This window comes from Lolium rigidum, chromosome 3 (assembly GCF_022539505.1).
Source record: "Lolium rigidum isolate FL_2022 chromosome 3, APGP_CSIRO_Lrig_0.1, whole genome shotgun sequence".
Classification (NCBI taxonomy): Eukaryota; Viridiplantae; Streptophyta; class Magnoliopsida; order Poales; family Poaceae; genus Lolium; species Lolium rigidum.
In genome coordinates this window covers 132,003,114-132,023,434 of record NC_061510.1, presented here as the reverse complement: position 1 = coordinate 132,023,434, position 20,321 = coordinate 132,003,114, and the positions used below count along the sequence as shown (strand labels likewise).

General features: G+C 48.3%; 1 protein-coding gene across 1 annotated transcript; it reads left to right on the top strand.

Annotated features, from left to right (window-relative positions):
* The first annotated feature begins 769 nt into the window (after nt 1-769).
* LOC124695544 lies at nt 770-9,116 on the top strand. Its single transcript, XM_047228377.1, has 10 exons — nt 770-1,475; nt 1,588-1,904; nt 4,477-4,546; nt 4,632-4,735; nt 4,808-5,533; nt 5,623-5,778; nt 5,872-6,127; nt 6,197-6,267; nt 6,817-6,939; nt 8,465-9,116. Exons 1-10 carry the CDS (start codon nt 770-772, stop codon nt 8,807-8,809), a joined length of 2,874 nt encoding a protein of 957 aa, XP_047084333.1. The 3' UTR covers nt 8,810-9,116.
* Nucleotides 9,117-20,321: the final 11,205 nt, after the last annotated feature.

The following is a 20,321-nucleotide window of genomic DNA, read 5'->3' as shown; positions in this document are numbered from 1 at the left end:
CATATTAATATTCCGCAAAAGAAATATTAGGTTAATGCAATAGAAAACTAAAGAATATCTACATTTGAAAGATCCATGGTCTTCAGAATCTCGGTCAAAACATTTGAAACTATTTATTTATATTAATCGAGTTAACTATATATATTCCATGATTCCAATTTCTACCAATATATGTGTATATACATATGTATCTATAGAATTAATCACATAAAATTATGAGTGTCGGTGTTGTCCTACACATTTGGGAAGGCCACCATCGGGAAAATTATTTGAAAATATTAAAATATTATTTCTGTTAAAAAGAGTCGGAGTAGAGGCATAGTAAGGTGCAGCTTCGTCCTTCTATATTTTCCAAAAACATTTCTAAACCGTACGACCTAGAGAGTAAACGTTAAAATATTTATTTTGGTAAGAGGAGTCAGAGTAGAGGTACGGTAAGCGGTAGCTTAAGACATCTATGTATTTTCTAGTAGTAAAAATAAAAATATAAATTATACTATGCAAATAAATCTTTCGTCGGGGCCGAATAGGTACTGAGGGCCCAGGGCGAGGCCCCTCTGCCCCACCCTATGGGCCGGCCCTGCCCAGATCTCTTCGCTTCCGGCAAAAAGAAAGCAAAAACGAGCCCCTTCCCTGAGGGCAAATTGGACTTTTGTTTCCCTATTCTGTTCCGTCTGAGCATTCCCTCCGCCCGCATCCTTCCCCTTCCGCCCAAACAACACAGAAATCCGGCGAATTAAAGCTAGGGTTTTTACGCCGCTCGCCGCCGATGAAGGGTGGCCGATTACACCGCCCGGAGCCCCCGGGATCCCACGCCTCCGCAGCCCCGGCCGCGGCCGCGCCCGCCCCCACGCCCGCCGACGACTGGGTGGACGGCTCCTGGACGGTGGACTGCTCGTGCGGCGTCACCTTCGACGACGGCGAGGAGATGGTGAGCTGCGACGACTGCAACGTGTGGGTGCACACGCGGTGCGCGCGCTACCTCCGCGGCGTGCACGCCTCCTTCTCCTGCCACAACTGCAGGCGCAAGCGGTCCGCCGACGAGACCGAGGTCGCCGAGCTGCTCGCCGAGCTGCCCACCCACCGCCCGCCGCCGCTCTACCGCCGGTGGGCCGAGGTGCCGCTCCCCGCCCGCGTCCACGTCCACGGAGGGACCGACGCCGCCCTCTTCCGCGGATCCCCGTCCTCCCCCGCCTTCTCCGCCGCGCTCTGGCGCTGCGCCGGCTACGTCCCCAAGAAATTCGGCTTCCGCTACTGCGAGTTCCCCTCCTGGGCCGAAGACAAGGACGGCGCCGACACCCTTTTCGCGCTCGCCAGAGAGAAGCGGAAGGAGACGGCGCCGGCAACCAGATTCACCCTCTCCCTTGCAAATAATAACGCTCAAACCCTAACCAAGAAGGCCGAAGGCAGTCCGCACGCAGGCGGCGCTGGCGGTACAAAGGAAGTTCCTCCTCGGACTGATGCTAAGACGAAAGGTGAGTAGTTTGGTTACAATTCTTATTCAATTGCCGCACGCACAGAGAAGAGTTAATTGTTCCGTGATGGCGCCTACGTTTCGATTATGGATTGTTAGTTTGTTCATTTTAGGAGCATCCAAGATCACTGGACATGCTGATACACGGGATCATCCGAAAGGGGATCTTAACATGCCTGATGTTATGCATAAGGATCAGTTTGCCGACACAAGCATGGCCAATTCTGATTCTCAAGAAGTTGCTGAAGCCAGTAGGAAGGCAAAGGAATCCTTGGAACCGAGCGGGGAGAAGAAGAGTTCCGAGGGAAATCCAAGGATGCTGATAATGGAAGAACCCGAGGAGTCCATGAGACTGGAGATCTCTTCTGGAGTTAGAACTACATCAACTGTGGCAGAACAAGAAGTGCACTCACGGTTTGTCAAGGCAGAGGTTAGTATCTCATATGTAAACTGCACAATACTGGATCTATTGTCTTCATTTTGTGTTGGTAGATTGCAAAAGTATGTCAGTGCTGTTTTCTACTTTATATACTGCTGGGATATGCACTTTGACTAATCAGTAGGTTGTTTGCTACTTCAAGAGCGCACATCTAGAGAGTTCTATGTGGTCATACAAGTCGGGTTGTGCTGCTAGCTCGGACTAGGCCTATTGTAAATTTGATTACTTCAGTTGTCCTGATCAACTTATTCCAATTTTACTTTAGAATTACCTACCTTAAAATGATTTTCTTGTTTGCATGCACAGCACATTCGCATGTAGCACCTTAGTTTGTCCTTTGGCAATCCATCTTCATTCCGAACAGCGCTGATGTTCGCCTAGTATATTATTCTCATGTCCTAGCTTCCCATAGTACTTCCGTTGTTTCACAATAGGTCATTATTCTACCAATATTATTAAGCATTAAGCTAATTAGGTTTTAGGTGCTTACATGACAACATTGAATCTCCCTGACCAAATTCTACCAATCAAACTCTTCCAAAGTTATAATTGGAGTTGCAAATGCATCTCGTCTGTGACATGTGATATCTGCTATTGGTCATGACACTGTACGCTTGGATATGAACATATAATTAAGTTAATAACAAGTTTGCTCTGATGGGTGGTCATCGTAGTAGTACCTTGCCATGTTAGAGTTGACAGCTAATGCCAGGCTTCCAAAAAATTAAAATGGAGTAGTGTAAATATATGTAACCTTCTTTTGTGTTAGGATGACCACGCATGCTCTGAAATCTTAGACTGGACAATCTCCTGTTCTAAGCCACATGAAGAACAAGTAACAGATCAAAGCTTGTGAGGATGTATGGTTTTACTGTGAATTACTCACATTGAGCATAGCTGTTGTCCAGAATGCTCGACGGAATGACTTGAAGGGTTAGGGTCCATGTTTTTAAGGGGTCCGCCTTAGGACGCTTAGGTAATGGAGCGCCCCTCAGTGCCTTAGGTTTCTGCCCGCTTTAGGCGCCTACTGCCTTTAAAACCATTTGTTAGGATAATGGATGTGAGAGATTTACCGGGTTGATATAACCTTATGCAAGGATGTGAGGGCATTTTTATCAATTCGGCAGCTAATTGTCAAGCAGGTGTTAGGCTGCTGAATTGCGGCCACCTAAAAACATTTCATGAGATTAACTCTAATTTTACCCAAAATTATCCCACTACTATTGCGATAACCTAGAAACACTTAATGAAATTACTATAGTTTTACCAAAATCAAACAAAACTTCATCTGGCACGATAAAAGAATTATGCAAATTACGGAATCTTCTAGTGCGTGTCTTCTCTAGCAGGATTGAGCTGGTGGCGATGCACTGATGCTTGTCCAAAAGGTAGTCCTGTCACGGGGCGGTGCTAGCATTAGGAGGCTGCTCTGCCATTAAGGCTGAGCCTCAGCAGGTGATCAAACAGACCCAACATGAGTTAGTGGTGCTGCGTGAGTAAGAGGATATCATATAAGAGGGAAAAATATTGATGGCTAAATCGGTCTATTGGGTGGCATAAGCAAAATTATGCAATTTGGTTGGCAGATCCAAAATATCTGGTAGAGTTACCTCCAATTTTTCCCAACTCGGTTGGCCTTCCCTTTTTCTGTCACAATTATTATTGATGTGTTTTTGTCGGTATTATTTTTCTTAGCTTTGAGTTAGTTGTGTCTTTGTGATAGTGTGCAGACTGTTTGGTTCTGTGCTAGAATATATCTTTGATTGAATAAGTGCAGCGCTCAAGTCATTTTGGATTGTTTGCTGTGCTGTAAAAATTGGTTTGCGGTCGTAGGGGGTCAAAGGCAATGCTTCAGAGCTGGACAGGTGGAAGAAAACGGCAAACTAGGTGACACTGCAGAGTCTAGGGCTCCAGGCTACCGCCTATCAGTTCTGCCTCGCTGTTGATTCTGTGTTGCTGCTGGAATGATATAGCCACCTCTGTTGCCGTCAAATAGTTGCCGCTTTATCTTGTTCGCTATCTTGTTTGCCATCATGGTGGTCGTCATTGTTGCTGATGATTAGAGTGGCAGGAATGGTACTGCTGTAGTCGGAAAACTTGGGAAAAATATTTTGAGTGCGGTAGCGTCCTTGGACAAAAGGGTAGTTCGGAGATCATTTACTCGTGCAGTCTTGCTAACCTAGGACATCTCCCCAGGGCTAACATTCACTTACACATTTTTGTGCCCTGCAGAGGCATCCTAGGTGTCTGTTGAAATTGTCTACCGGCAGTAAGTGAATGCCTAACAAGGTATTGATAGTGGGCAGATTACCCCCATATGCAGATATTTAGCTTGTACAGTTGTCGTTTATACCTGTATGTTTTTCATTACGTTACAAGCGGCTACAGATTTACAGTTTCATGGCAAACTAAGTTTTTTTTTCTATCTTATGGAATTTTAGCATCTATATGCTATTAAATCAGTGACTTCTCTGAGTTTCTGAAGATTGTTTCACTTGACCTTTAGTCTATTTTATCAAGTAGGTTTATTTCTTGACATCTAGAAAACACTGCGAATATGCAGGTTAACTCGTGTAGGAAACAAATTGAAGGAAGTCAAAATGTGGGCTTACAATCCGGCATAATTGATGCAGGTAATCAAAGCTCCTGAGCTACTATCTTTGCCAACTATGCAAATGCCTTTGAAACACTGTAGTTAATGCTTGTAACGTTACACAGTTGCGGAAATGGATGGAGATATGCGAATCCATGCTGGTTCTGTGAAAGTGCATGACGGGCCGTGTCTTCAGAAGCAATCAAATCAAGCTTCTTCAAATCTGCAGGTTTCTGTTGGTGTACTAGCTTTGCCGACTCAGTCAAAATCAAAGAATATTAAGAGCAAGGTTAATTTTCAGGATCATGAGAGAACAAAGGCTACCCAGTCCATTAAAGATGAGCATAGGAGTGATACACAAGGTCAAGGGGTCAATACAGGTTCTTTAACCGCTCAAAGAAATTCAGCCAGGTCACACTCTGATTCAGGCTCTGACCTTCCAAGTTCCGAGACAAAAAATCAGATGCACACAGTACCTGAACAAAACTCAGTTCCAGGTGCTCAGAAAGTTTGTACAGTGTCTTCTGGTCCTACCTATTCCCAGATATCGCCCTCTTCAGTATCAGCAGAGCCATCATCAGTAGGGAAGACTGGCCGTTTAATGAAAAAGGAAGACACAAGGTTGGTTGCTCCTGCTGATATCAAACATGAGTCTGCAAAGCATTCTGCAGAGAGTTCCAAGGAATTTAGTAGGCCCTCTGAGAAAGTTCAACCGAAAGGCTCTCTTTCTTCTGCATCAAAATCATCTCAAACAATCAGATCATCTGTACCTTCAGCCAAACATAGAGTACCGTTATCAAAGGAGCAGACACACAAGACACCTATGACAGGAGGCACCCCAGCAAGATCATTCCATGGTGAAGTGACACCATCACATTCTCGTAATAAGGCAATGCCTTCTAACTTACCCCAGAAAAAAGATAAGGTACACCACCGCTTTGTTCATGTTACACAAGATGGGTCTACTAATTCAACATCAACTGAGTTGCGAGCCTCTGATGGGACAGCTTCATTGAGCGATGAACAGGTGTGAACATAATGAAGTTTCCATTATCAAATATTTCTGTTGATGAACAACTTAAGGATTTCTCACTTCTTGCAACTTACTTTTTGCAGCTTGCGTTGTTATTACATCAACAATTAAACAGCTCCCCCAGAGTACCAAGGGTGCCACGTGGCCATCAAACAGGTAGCATGCAGATGCTACATCAAACTGGAGCCAGTGTATTCTCAAAGCGGTCTTCAGCACATGGAGGAAAGGATCAAACACCGGTGAGTTCACCTGTACTGAACGTCGTAAATGTATGTTTTTTTTTAATTTTTTTCCATTTATGTTAAAAATTCTGATGTTGTCTGTTAGCGTAGGTGTTAAAGAAGAGACACAAAGATGATATTGCATTGAGGGATAATGATGACAGCAAGAGGTCAGGAAAGGTGTCTCTTGTCGAACGGAGGCATAGAGATTATAGCACCGAGCATACTCCTTCTGTGAAGGACTCATGCAAATTAGCTGACAATGTAGCATTGGAAGAGCAAAATCATGGTACGTGTTCAGACGAAGCTACCACTGGGATAGCAAAGGACGATCTGGTGGATAGTGGTCTTCCACGCAGTTTACCTGGTATGTAGCTCAGTTCATTTGCTTTTTCTCTTCTAGACATCTGTAACGTGACATAGATTCTATCGACAGGATTCATTGATGAAATCATCAGCAGGAACAGAAATATAACATACGGAGAACTATGTGATGCTATCGGTGAGGTATGTTATTTACATAAGCAGTTTGTGCATAGGTATTCATTATATAAAAAATGTCCACTTTACAACCTTCACCTCTTGCGAAAGTTCACATTACAACCTTCGAGTCCTATTTCCTACACTGCTTATTTGTAACCCCGAACTATGAAATCCATTTGCATTACGACCTTGCCCCATCTCAGGTGGTTTTGTGCTGAATCAGATGCCATGCCATGTTGCAGGCAACCCAGACTACTTATCCATGTCAGCGGACAGCCATATCTGCAAATTACACAAAAACTTGTTCTTCTCTAAGCTACCGGTCTTAATAGCAAGAAGAACAAGTTATTTATGTAGTTAGTTGGTGTGGCAGCCTGTTGATGTGGATACGCTGTCCAAGTTGTCCACCACATGGCATCCGAGTCAGCATGAAACCACCCGAGGTGGTACCAGAGTTGTAAAGTGAACAGATTTCGTACTTCAGGTTTAGAAGTGAACGGATTTCAAAGGTGAATGTTGTAAAGTCGACTTATTTCTTCATTTTCTTCACACTGATTTCACATTACTTCGCAGCGTTGGAGGGATTTCGTTAAACCCAAAGGAGAGGATTATGCATATTCCAGCTTTTTACATGCTGTTGATGAATGTCTCAGGACAAAGAGCGAGTGGGCTCACCTTGTTTGCCAGGCTCCAAAGGTGAGATCTTGTCTTCAAAAGTATCCAGATTGCATTTGTTTTTCATTGTATGAGTAATGCTTTGCTAACACTACCTCCCCTCCCCGCAAAAAAGAAACACTACCTGATTTTATCATCCTTAACAAGTATGGAGTAACAACTTCCAACTTTCCTTTTCTTCATGCGTATGTGTGCACCTGCATACGTTTGTGTCTCTTCTCTCATGGGATTGAGATTGTTGAGTCACTTGGCATTTTTTCTTCTTTTTAGTTCATGTTTCAAAATGTCACATGTAAGATGGACCAAATTTTTTTGCTTTCATTTTGCAATGCTAGACACCCAATGATTGCTATGTATCTTGAAAATTACTGGCATGCTCCAGTACTTCATATCACTATTTTGTATAGCACACTGTAAAAATGTTGTTTATATCCTCACAGTCCTCAAAGTCCTTCATTTTTATTTTAATATGACAATGTTACAAACCGAAGTTAAGGACCACCACAAGCAGTGGGTGGAAACCGACCAGAGAACAGCCAGCCGTTTCACATGGTAAGGTTCTGATTGCTGGAGTTGGCGGAGGCAGAGTAGGGATGAGAGAAGAGAGCTAAATGAGATAGGAGATACCTTCTTGCTTGTTTCTTTTTCACGAAGTGCTAGGTGTTTTATAACTGACTTATATAGGGAGATTGCAACTCAACTCTAGAGGATAGCAAGTTAACAAGATTATTAGGAGAAAGAGATATCTACTAAGTTTAACGGGCTAACGAACTAACAAGATAATCTATGAGGGATAGATCTCTATCTCCGACGCTGCTGCCTGCACACCTGGTCCTGCGCCCTTGGTGTGGCTGGTGTAACTTGAGGATGGGTGTGATGCTATAGGCATGTCCCCACGACATGGACACAGAACAAAGAACAAACAGGACGACCACTTTGGTTTCTAGAATTCTAGAAGTGCAGGATAATAAGAGAAAACACACAAATATGACATGAATGCAGCGCCACACTTTACATTTTTTAACTTTAAATTACTCCTACAGATTTTAAAATTAGTTTTCTTTTGCTTTTACTTGGTGACTATCATAACTTTTGTTGAAATAAGGATTACACCTGCTAAAACTTGTTTTATATTTAGTTTTTAGGGATAAATTTGTCTAGTTTTAAAGGGCAATTCTATGTTGCCCTGTAAATGAGTTCTATAAGGGGAAGTATTGAATACAATCTACATGTTTGCTGGTAACTGGAAAATAAATCAGAAGTAATCTTTGTTTCTTACTCCTTAGTACTTTAGCTGTCTGCTGTTGAAATACAAAATATAATAGTATTTGTTTCTAAACAAGACCATGCATAAATCTCGTTTAGCCATGTAATACTATTTGGTTCCTGCATTAGCCATGTAATATCAAAACGATTACATATAGTTTGATGGTTGAAGATTTTATTCAACTTTTGTTGAAGAAGATGCCATTCAACTGATTCTATTTCAGATATTTTGCATCATTTGATGGATGAAGATTTGTTTCGGCTTGTTATTTTGTTTCAGGCGAATCCAAATAAGCGCCGTAAGGTGGAGAGCGAATCTTTGTCGGCTGATGCAATGGAAACAGAGAAGGCGAGAAACATGTCTGAAAGATACCCAGGAGAAGAGGGTAGCTCTGAGTCGCAACAAGGTCTGCCTAGGGGCAAACGAAAGGGTTGGAAACGCTCCCATCATGAAACGAAAGCTTCAAGTGACAAGAACACGAGGAAGAGGCCGAACCTCAATTCATCCTCGGAGGATACTGCTGCCTCCTTGTCTGCTTCCAGTAGCAACCCTATGGATGACGAGAGCCAAGATAACTCTTCTGGTGGTGACAGGCAACCAAACTCTGCAGATTCAGGCTCATAGGGCGGTGCTGGTGCAGTGCCATTTGCAAATACAGAGTGCATCTAACTGATAGAGGAAACCATCGGATTTCCTTTATGCCTCTCAGAATGCGATGGACCATTTGCTCGTGCTGAGGTTCAGAGAAGCCGCCGCCTGGTACACCTTTCCCTTAACCGGAGCATATGTAACAGTAGAGTAATCTAGAGTTTCCATTTCCTCCCAACAGATTCGACGCAGGTCATTTTGCTTAGCTAGTGTCTTGAGTGTGCATTTTGCAAGGACATGAGCATATGCCCACAAATAAATAAAGTAGTAGGCAATCTGTACATGTGCTTTCTTTGCATTTTGTTCGAGGCTAATTGTGTGACAGGAAGGTAAAAATCATCTCAAATAAAAAAAAAACAGGTTTGCATTCAAAGCCTGTAGCTGTTCATCCCAATTGATGAACACAACAATGCAAGCTGGAGAGGAAAGATCCGCTGAGTAAAAACGTTGTTTTGCTCCTTGTTGAGAATGCAATTGAACATAGAAGCTGGAGGATCCGCTGAGTTGGAGTGACCACTTGCTTGTACACAGCATTAAGAAAGAACCAGGCGGCAAATGCAACACTAAGTTTCGGCACAAAAGAACCAGCGGAGCACCAGCACAAGCTTGAGCAGCATGAAGATGAATGTATCATTCATAATCTTGAGCACCACCACCATCACTCTTCTCTTCTTGTTCTTTACTCACTGTAGCCTTGTCCGAATTCTGCTTCTTCTGAACTTCCAACGGACTTTGATAAACTGGTGGGAGCTGGCGGTGTATATGCTTGTCGTCAACTGATCGGTCATCGTGTGATGCCACGATCTCTCAAACTAGCCTCTACTGCTGGACGTGGGGAGAGTGGCGTGCGTGTGTGTCTGTACGACGTACACTATACAGTAGCTCACACACGCACTCGTACACTATACAGTACATAATACAGTATCAAATCGCCCTGGCGTGCGATTAGCTCGATTAAAATACAAATAGTATCAGCAAGCACGCGGAGACGAGAGATACTAGAGCAGCTCGCAGTTTTTGCTTCCCCAGGAAGCTACCCAAGCAGGTGCGAATCAAGGGTTCCCAATGGCGACCGGCGCGGCCGGGGCGGCGTCGCTCAGCCTCACCGTGAGGCTCATCGTCGGGCAGCCCGCGCCGTCCGCCAAGGAGGACGGCGCGGGCGACCCCCACGCCATTCTCCCCGAGGAGGCACACGCCCTATCCGGCGCGCTACTCCACCCCGCCGCGCTGTCGGCCGTCGCCGGCTCCGCCAAGCGCCTGCTCGCCCTCGCCGGGGCCAGCCCAGGCGCCGACGTGGGCGTGCTCAGCCGGGCGATGGCGGAGCTCGAGAGGCTGGCAGCCGGCGGAGGCGGGACGGCCATGGACCACGCCGAGCTGAGCACCAGCAGCAGCACCGCCGCCGACATGGACATCGACTCCGACCAGCTGGGCGGCGGTGGTGCCAAAAGGAAGCGGGACGCGAGGCGCGGCGGCGACGCGCCTGGCGTGTCCCAGAGGCCGGCGAAGCGACGGATCCTTGCCTGGAGGGTGCGCCAGTACCGGTCTCTGGTGGCGAAGGCCAAGGCGACGGCGAGGAGGGCCAGGAGCCGGAGGGCGATGCGGAGGAAGACGGGCGGCTGGAAGAGCGTCCAGCAGCAGCTCGCGCGCGCCACCCTCAGCGACGGCCTGCACAGGTGGAGCGCAGGCGGCGGCGGCGGCGGCGGCGGCGGCGGACTTGCCGAGCAGTAAGATCCGCTAGAACCGAATGGGATTAGCTCGCATTTTGTTTTGCTGCTCTAGTAGTAGTGTAGTGCCCCTTGATCCGAAGGACGGGGGTTGCTCAGTCAATTTGGCTGGGCTTTTGTGATCTTGTCCAAATGCTACTGAGACTCCCCACTTCAGCATTTGTGCTCAAGTTGGATAGGATTCAGCATTCAGGCTCTAAGTTGGATAGGATTCAGCATTCAGGCTCTAAGTTGGATAGGATTCAGCATTCAGGCTCTAAGTTGGATAGGATTCAGCATTCAGGCTCAGCATCCAAATGCTGCTGACCACCGAGTGATTGATAGGCTTCAAGTGAAGAACCAATTGTTCAAGTGAACCAATTCATGGAGCTGCACAGCCACCACATTACAGCATCAGACTCAACTGATTTTGCATCTTCATTACAGCATCAGACTGGCTTATTTTGCTTCTGCTTTCATGCATTCCACTGGATACTCTCCAGTCTCCAGTCTCCACTGCATCTTCATTTCATTAGGGGGCGTCTCCAATCTCCACTGCATCTGCATCTCATTAGGAAGAAAAGAACTCGGAGGGCAGGAAGTGGGGCGAGAGTGCGCTCTACAAGATCTGCAGGGGTCCACATGCCAACAACAAGTGCGGTGTCGATGCCGTGGTCTCTACCGTGACTGCCATCCATACCCACAAGGAATTGGTTCTTGCTAGTAAGCTGGAGTCTGGACTCTGGATTGCCTACATGACATAAGATGCTTGTGATCGTGTCAACTGTCAAGTTTGCTGGTAGTTACAGCTATTCTACGGTATTGCATTGCAGTTTGTGATCAGTAAATATGTGAAACCCTGCCATGATTGCTGTAATATGCGTATGGATTACTATGCACTAGTACTACTGCGACGCTGTTCATGGAACATGGAAGTAGAAAGGGTGTGCCTATGTCTCGGTCGACTGAGATTTTCTTAAGTCTCAGACACCTTAGAAAAGTGCAAGTTGCAATCAGTAATGTAGGTTAAATTACTGTGCGATGATGTACTATAAATCAATGCTAGATCTGATAATGATAATGCTTCTCCTGATTTAGTGCTAGACTGCTTTATTTTTTCAGTTAGTCTCTGGGTTAAAGAAGAAACATTCAAGGATACCGGAATAGTTTGTGTAAGAAGAAAGTTAAATGATAGCCAGTGGCTGGAATGATATGGAATGTGAGAGGGACCAGTGATATTGATAAAAGTAGGTTTCTTCGTGATACAAACTCGGATGAACTTTGAACTCTGACCTCACTCTGGTTCAGTTGGGTGTGGTTCCTGACAATAGTGGAGAACTAAGCAAGGAGTTGGACTATTTAGTACTGACACTCCACACTTCAGCATCTGTGCTCAAGTTGGATATGATTGCTCCAAGGTTGATAGCACAGGCGAGTCGGTTATTAACGTGACTAAAGAGTGATTGATAGGCTTCAGGTGAACCAGTTTGTGGAGCCGCACAGGCACCACATTACAGCATCAGCTGATTTTGCATCTTCATTACAGCATCAGACTCAGGCTTATTTTGCATCTTCATGTATACATTCCACTGGGCACTCTCCAATCTCCACTGTATCTGCATTTCATTAGGGGGCGTTCCAGCCTTATTTGGGTTCTTCAGTTTCAGGAGCCTCATTTTATTTCCTTTCTTTCCTGATGAACTAGATGAAATATCCCTGATTTCGTTTATGGAATTATTACCTAGCCTTACAAAGTTGACCCCAAAAGCAAAATAAATGAACCAAACAATAGAATGGCCTATTATCCTGGAGACCTGTTGTTTATATATTCAGTGCTATCTTTTGAGTATTTGTTTGGACAAATCGGCATGGGTGGATTTAAAAATACAAGATTTGGCGTTAATGCAGTTTCTGCCGGAGGTGAGCGTTGTTAAGGGTTGCAGATTTTCTAGTGGGGTGGCCCTTGAGATTGCAAAGTTCTGTAAGAGCGTGTTGCAATGTTTCGTTACAAACTTACTGGTAAGTATCAAATGCCCCTCCTGCGCCTATGGTAGAACGAGGTAACTAGGAACGTTGATTCTCTCTCATAACTAACATTAAAAAAATGTCAAAGACGGAATAGATAAAAAACTACAAACATGACATCAACTCTTTATGATAGTGTTATCACCAGAATTTGACCGAGTCGGAGGTGGGCCACGATTGAGAAAGACTTGAAGATATACATGGAAGGAAAAACAAGAATTGGCCTTATACACGAAGTTGGGCTGAATTGCCCATTGTATCTGTAATTTAGTGGATCGTATCTTTAGATTAAAAGTTAGAGTTTTACTCGTGCACGGTTAGGTGCACGTCCGAATTAGAAAGTCCGCCGGACTATAAATATGTATCTAGGGTTTATGGAATAAACAACAACACAACGTTCACCCCAAAACAAACCAATCTCGGCGCATCGCCAACTCCTTCGTCTCGAGGGTTTCAATCGGGTAGCGACATGCTGCCTAGATCGCATCTTGCGATCTAGGCAGCACAAGCTCCACGTTGTTCATGCGTTGCCCGTACTCGAAGCGTCTTTGATGGCGGGCAACGTAGTTATCATAGATGTGTTAGGGTTAGCATAGCTCTTCGTATAAACATGCTTACGTAGTGCAACCCTCGCATGTCTAGCCGCCCTCACGCCTATCTCAGGCGTGGGGGCGGCACCCTGCTTGTTCTTCATCTAGTAGATCTGATCCGTTACGATTGCTCCTTGCTCCGCAAGGATTAGTTTAATATCCGCAATAGTTAGGCCTTACGAAGGGGGGGAGGATCCAGCGGCACGTAGGGTGGCGTTCGCAAGTCCTAAACAGGATGTTCCGATGATCAACGTCACGTTGGTTGTGTGGCCTTGTTTAGGATCGGCTTACGAGCACCGTGCGTGGCCGCGAGGCCCAACCTGGAGTAGGATGATCCGATTATGCGGTGAAAACCTTAAATCGTCGTAGATCTCATTAGCTTTATTTTGATCAAGCAGGATCACCAAGTATTCGTGCACCCCGTACGGATCATGGGTGGATCGGCTCTTTGAGCCGATTCACAGGATAACCTGAGAGCCGATCGAGGCTCTTATTTAATGTTTACGTGTATGCCATGCAGGAACTAAGCGAGGCATCCCCATCACCTTCCCGACCGGTATAGGTCAGGTGGCACGCCCTTGCACTTCGCATCGCCGCGTGTGACCAGAAGAGCATTGCGGGCCGTCGCTCGGAGGGGTCTCAGCCAGCCGCAGCTCTAGGCTCTTCCCGGCTCTACCGTGTTGACAGGCCGCTGCCCGCCGGTGGGTTTTGGCGATCAACACATTCTGGCACGCCCGGTGGGACCATCATCTACATCAACCACATCGCCATCTACATCTGAGATGGCGGCGGACGGCACGCCAGTCACCTACGAGGAGCTGCCTCGCCGAGCTCAAGAAGAAACATGACGAGATCAAGGCCACCCTCGAAGCCGACCTCATCGGCTCTTTTCGGAGAACCCGTACCCATGGCATCGGATGGAAGGGGTTCTCACCACAAGGTGCACTCGATGGGATAGATCTCTCCGCCCCGTCGGAGGAACGCACCGGGGCCCTACGGCGAGGAGATCAACTACTTGGTGGCTCACTCGCTACACCGCCACTCGAAAACTTGGTCAACGTGTTGGAGCGTCTCGCTCTGCGCGTGATCCGAGAGATCATGAGCCACCGCACTCGCCGTCGGGACCAGCTCTCGGGACGCACCAAGGAGAGTTGCCACTCCAGTCCCGTCCACCGCTGCCATATGCGTTGGCAGCACCAGCTGAAGTGCCGGCTACACCGGCATTCGTCGTCTACAAGATCGGTGGTGACCCTAGTGACTACCGGTTCTTGGCCGAGGCGCCCAAGGAGATCCCTCAAGGATACGCGTGCACGTATGTGCCAGATTGTGGCAACTGGCCACTCTCAAACCAGGCCACAACGTCAGGGACTCCGGCGCAAACAGGAGGAACGTCAGCGACAGAGCTTGAGAAGCAGACGTGGCTAACTAAGTACGCCACCCCGACGAAACTCCCGAGCCCGGCTCCTGCAGCTTGGCTCGTAGCTGGAAAAGCAAACATGGCTGGCTAAGTACGCCACCCCGGCGAATCTTCGGAATGCATCTCCTGCAGCCAGACACGGCGGATCGGATCGGTACCATATTGAGAGACCGGTTCGGCATGGTGCCGAAAAGAAGGGCAATCGGCTATTCCAAGCCGTACCCCGACGAGTACGAGATGATCCCGCCGCCACCTAAATATCGGCTCCCCGACTTCTCCAAATTCGGTGGATCGGATGGCTCCAGCTCCATCGAGCACATCGGCCGATATTTGGCGCAACTAGGACCGGCTTCAGTGTCGGATCAGCTACGCGTGAGGCTCTTTTCACAGTCCCTCACAGGATCGGCTTTTGGATGGTATACCTCTTTGCCGACAAACTCCATCCAGCCTTGGAAGCAATTGGAAGAACAGTTCCATACGCAATACCATTCGAAGCTTCCGAGTCTAGCATTGCCGATCTAGCACAACTACGTCGAGGCGCGGAGAAACGGTGACGAGTACATCCAGCGCTTCAGGAATCTTAGGAACCGATGTTATTCGGTTCGTATAACCGAAAAGGAAGCGATCGAATTGGCAGTGGCCGGCCTTACAACACAGCTCAAGGACATGGCCTCCCAAGCGGATTATCCCTCGCCGGCGCACATGGTTCGAAACTATCGGCATATGAACGAGCGCCACCCGGACACTGTACCAAGACAAGTTCAAGCGTGCGATGAGTCATGGTCGATACGGAGGTAGGTGGAGTGCCCGCGGGAGACCAAGAAGTAGCAGTGGCTGAGTGGACTCGGGAGGAACCCCCGTATCCCGCAAATGGGTAAAGCCACCGGGGCCGCCCAGGGGATTTGATTTTGACGTGACCAAGACTGAACAAATCTTCGACCTCCCGCTTAAGGAGAAACAGCTTGACGATTCCCGAAGGTCTCAAGTTCCCTACGGCGCAAGAGCTAAACGGAAAGCCGTACCGCAAATTCCACAACTCGCTTTCCCATGCCACCAACGACCGCAGGGTGTGGCGTCGGCACATCCAAGCGGCGATAGAGAAGGGGCGTTTAATTTTCAACCAAGTACGCCATGAAGGTAGACACCCAGCCCTTCCCCGCCGTTAACATGGTAGAAGTCATCTACCCCGAGGGCTGCCAGCCAGGTCCCACGCTCAGCATCAACATGGTAGGGCCTGGGAACCACTCTGGCAAAGATGGAGATGAGGGCAGCTGCTCTCATAGCAAGGACACGAAGAGGCCGCTCCACGCGATCGGCTCCATCATGATGGCAAGCGCTACGTCACAGAGGGAGAAGTGAAGAACATAAGATATCGACGACCTCTCTCTGATCACCTCCTCAACAAATATGTGAGTCAGTATGACCAACGCCGACGGTCCAACTATGATGATGAAGGAGATCGTCTGGCTAGAGAAGCCAGAAGACATCGTCGGCAGGATCGCGATGAGGAGGAGCACGAGCGCCGTGCCACGGACAGGCCAAGGGAGCAAGATGACAACACCAGACACTGGGACTGCCCTTTCTTCAGACACTGCTGGGATTCAGGAATGAGCCGATTGCCCACAATCGGCAATTGCCCAGAATGCAACAAGAAGAAGAAGGAGGCAGCCAACGTGTCTGTGTTTGAGCGCTTAGGGCCTCTCCCACCACCGAGCAAACGCGCTGAGTCACCTCGTTCGGCAGATCTTGAAGATTCCGAAGACGAGGGGCTAGAAGAAGAAGAAGACAGGTACCACCGTCCAAGGTGGTGCCCTGACGGACTCAGCCGTTCACGTAAACGCAGGGTTCGGCGGTTGCGCGGCCCGGAGGAAGCCGAAAGGTTATACTTGCACACGCTAAGGAAGGCACGGCCCGATCTGGCCGCAAAGGTTCAGCGAGCCCCGAATGAAGAGGGTCGTCCACGGAGAATGGAGTGGCGCCCCAAACAAAGGAGAGCCGATGATGAAACATCGGCCGGCACGAACATGGTGTTCATCCTCCCTTCGCAGTTCGGTGCTCCAGGGTTAGATGAGACATCCGTGGCACAACTTGATCGCGGCCCACGGCCGGTTATCTTTGAGAAGCCACAAGATAAGAGCTACGGGCATCCGAAGGCCCTATATTTGCGAGGATATATCGACGGGAGGCCCGTGAACAAGATGCTCGGTAGACACCGGAGCGGCAGTTAACATCATGCCGTATTCTATGTTACGTCGGCTGGGACGCTCTAGCTCGGATTTAATCAAGACTAATGTAACATTGAGCGATTTCAACGGCCAAGCGTCTGAGGCACAGGGAGTTCTGAACGTGGATTTGACCGTAGGAAGGAAAACTATCCCTACAACGTTCTTCATCGTCGATAGCACGAGCGGTTATGCTCGTGTCGTTGGGAAGAGATTGGATCCACGCCAACCGCCGTATTCCCTCCACGATGCACCAATGCATAATACAATGGGATGGAGATGAGGTAGAGGTCGTCCGGGCCGATGATTCGCTTGAAGTTTCAACGGCCGGCATGAACGCATGGGAAGCGGCAGGCCAAGAACCCCTCTCAGGCATCAACTTAGACGACTGCGAACGCATCGATGTGGCAAAGGGAAGGGTTAAGCTGGTTTTATCCACCGGCCTGACCATGTAGTCGAAGCAGAGCGACGTGTAACTTGGCGAGGCTGATCCTTGTGATCGGCCCCAAAGGTCTATGAAGGGACATTACGGAACCTTCAGCCAGCGCTCCAATCATTATGGAGGCCGATCCCAGCAATCGGCCAAAATTATCCTCACCACATGTTCTGCTTGTGTTCACCTTTGACCCTATCGGGAGCCGACGTGCGAATTACGAGAGCCGATATCTGCCATTCTTTAACAGATTCGGCTCGGGGGGCACCTAAATACTGGAACAGATGCAGGGGTACATGTGTGCAATGAATACTGGGGGCTGATAGGAGAGAATCGGCCAGTAAAAAAAAAAAAAACAAAAATTTACAGCCGATGCAAGGGCATCGACTTTAGAATTGAAGGGCAGCCGATGTGCAACCATCGACTTTAGTGGAATTATGCAATGTTTATCGAGTCTCCACCAGATCCAGGCCAACGGTGGTACCTTCTGTTGCCTCGAGTGAGTAAAACAATGGAAACTTCTTCAGCTACTTCGAGCCGATCCGGGTTCCTGAACCCCGTTGTCAAGGATTTCCAATCTTTGGGGCTAGTTCAGCTGAGACGGAAGATTATCGGCTGATTGGAGGAAGGAAGAGGATCGGCTGTGGCGCATTCTCTTTGACATTCTCGCCCCGAGTAAGGCTCGGGGGGGCAGTAGGCGCGAGTAAGACTCGGGGGGCAACAGGCCTAGTGGATACTCTGTAAGAGCCGATAGGGATGCCATCGGCTGATTTTTCATTGCAGCCTCCTTCACAGGTGATGAGTATTGAAAAGGACCATTGGTTTTGGTCGGAAGAATTCCAAGGTTTTCCTGAAGATTCTGCATTATCCGCCAGAATTAAGAAATCATCAGTTGAAGAAGGAAAGGGCGAATTTCGAAGGTCCGATGCGGTGCTATCGGCTCATTACGCATTGGCAAAGGGGACGAATCGGCAAGGTCAGTAGAAGGAGGAATCGGCTAAATTAAACTCAAAGGAAATCGGCAAGATCAAATTGGGGAAAGTTCTTCATTGATTAGATTTCTTACATAAAGAGCTGATTGCTCTCAAAAGGAAGTACTAGGGGATACATTACCCCATCTACTACTACTGGCCCTATTCTAGAGGTCCTATCTACGGGCCATCACTGCCCTCGTCGTCGCCGTCGTCGCCGCTGTCGGCGCTGCTCCCGGCGGGCTCGTCGTCGCTCCAATTGCCGCCGACCGGGTCCTCGTTGTCTTCATCCTCTCCGTCAGCGTCGTCCTCGTCGCTGTCGAAGTCGCTAAGATTGCCCGGCCAAGGGCAGAACCGCTTGGCCGGCGGCTCGTCGGAGGAGCTCTCGTCGTCGTCCTCCTCCTCCTCTTCCTGCTCCTCCTCCTCCCCGGAAGAGGTGAAGTCGCAGGAGAAGCTGTCGTCGTCGCTCTCCTCCTCCGTTGCCCCAACGGCGAGGAAGCGGAGGTCGCTCTCCACGTCCGTCGAGGACTGGTCGTCCCTCGGACCGGATGGAGAAGTCGTGGTCTGACTCCTCCCCGGCCGCAATGGCGCGGCGGATGTTCGCCGCATGGACCTCTCGCCGGATTGTACTCCGGCGTCGGCTCACGGGATGCGGAGGACTGGCTGGAAGGACTCGATGGAGCAGAGGAGGAAGAAGACATGGTGGCAGGAGGGCTTTTGGAGTGCTAGTGCGATGGAGATACGGAGGAGAACTGTGCGTAGCGGTTAAATAAAAGGAGATATAGTGGAAATTCAATGCCACAGCAGTTTCCGAGGAAGTGGTGCCTAAGAAGAAAAAAAAAAAAAACTGCCAGGTCACGCGGAGAAGTTGAGGAGGCAGGGCATCATGATGAAGGATACTGCGACGGTTCTGCCACGACATGACCCGACGAAGGAAAACAGAGTGATTTTGGAATTACCAATTCCAAAACCAGGGGGGCATGTGTTATCACCAGAATTTGACCGAGTCGGAGGTGGGCCACGATTGAGAAAGACTTGAAGATATACATGGAAGGAAAAACAAGAATTGGCCTTATACACGAAGTTGGGCTGAATTGCCCATTGTATCTGTAATTTAGTGGATCGTATCTTTAGATTAAAAGTTAGAGTTTTACTCGTGCACGGTTAGGTGCACGTCCGAATTAGAAAGTCCGCCGGACTATAAATATGTATCTAGGGTTTATGGAATAAACAACAACACAACGTTCACCCCAAAACAAACCAATCTCGGCGCATCGCCAACTCCTTCGTCTCGAGGGTTTCAATCGGTAGCGACATGCTGCCTAGATCGCATCTTGCGATCTAGGCAGCACAAGCTCCACGTTGTTCATGCGTTGCCCGTATCGAAGCGTCTTTGATGGTGGGCAACGTAGTTATCATAGATGTGTTAGGGTTAGCATAGCTCTTCGTATAAACATGCTTACGTAGTGCAACCCTCGCATGTCTAGCCGCCCTCACGCCTATCTCGGGCGTGGGGGCGGCACCTCGCTTGTTCTTCATCTAGTAGATCTGATCCGTTACGATTGCTCCTTGCTCCGCAAGGATTAGTTTAATATCCGCAATAGTTAGGCCTTACGAAGGGGGAGGATCCAGCGGCACGTAGGGTGGCGTTCGCAAGTCCTAAACAGGATGTTCCGATGATCAACGTCACGTTGGTTGTGTGGCCTTGTTTAGGATCGGCTTACGAGCACCGTGCGTGGCCGCGAGGCCCAACTCTGGAGTAGGATGATCCGATTATGCGGTGAAAACCCTAAATCGTCGTAGATCTCATTAGCTTTATCTTGATCAAGCAGGATCACCAAGTATTCGTGCACCCCGTACGGATCATGGGTGGATCGGCTCTTTGAGCCGATTCACAGGATAACCTGAGAGCCGATCGAGGCTCTTATTTAATGTTTACGTGTATGCCATGCAGGAACTAAGCGAGGCATCCCCATCACCTTCCTGACCAGGTATAGGTCAGGTGGCACGCCCTGCACTTCGCATCGCCGCGTGTGACCGGAAGAGCATTGCGGGCCGTCGCTCGGAGGGGTCTCAGCCAGCCGCAGCTCTAGGCTCTTCCCGGCTCTACCGTGTTGACAGCCGCTG

Bases quoted from the DNA above. Each gene is read 5' to 3' on its own strand.
- LOC124695544 (XM_047228377.1), top strand. From the start codon at position 770: ATGAAGGGTGGCCGATTACACCGCCCGGAGCCCCCGGGATCCCACGCC. The intron at 5,779-5,871 runs GTGAGTTCACCT...CTGTTAGCGTAG, and splicing joins GAGGAAAGGATCAAACACCG to GTGTTAAAGAAGAGACACAA. The intron at 6,940-8,464 runs GTGAGATCTTGT...ATTTTGTTTCAG, and splicing joins TTGTTTGCCAGGCTCCAAAG to GCGAATCCAAATAAGCGCCG.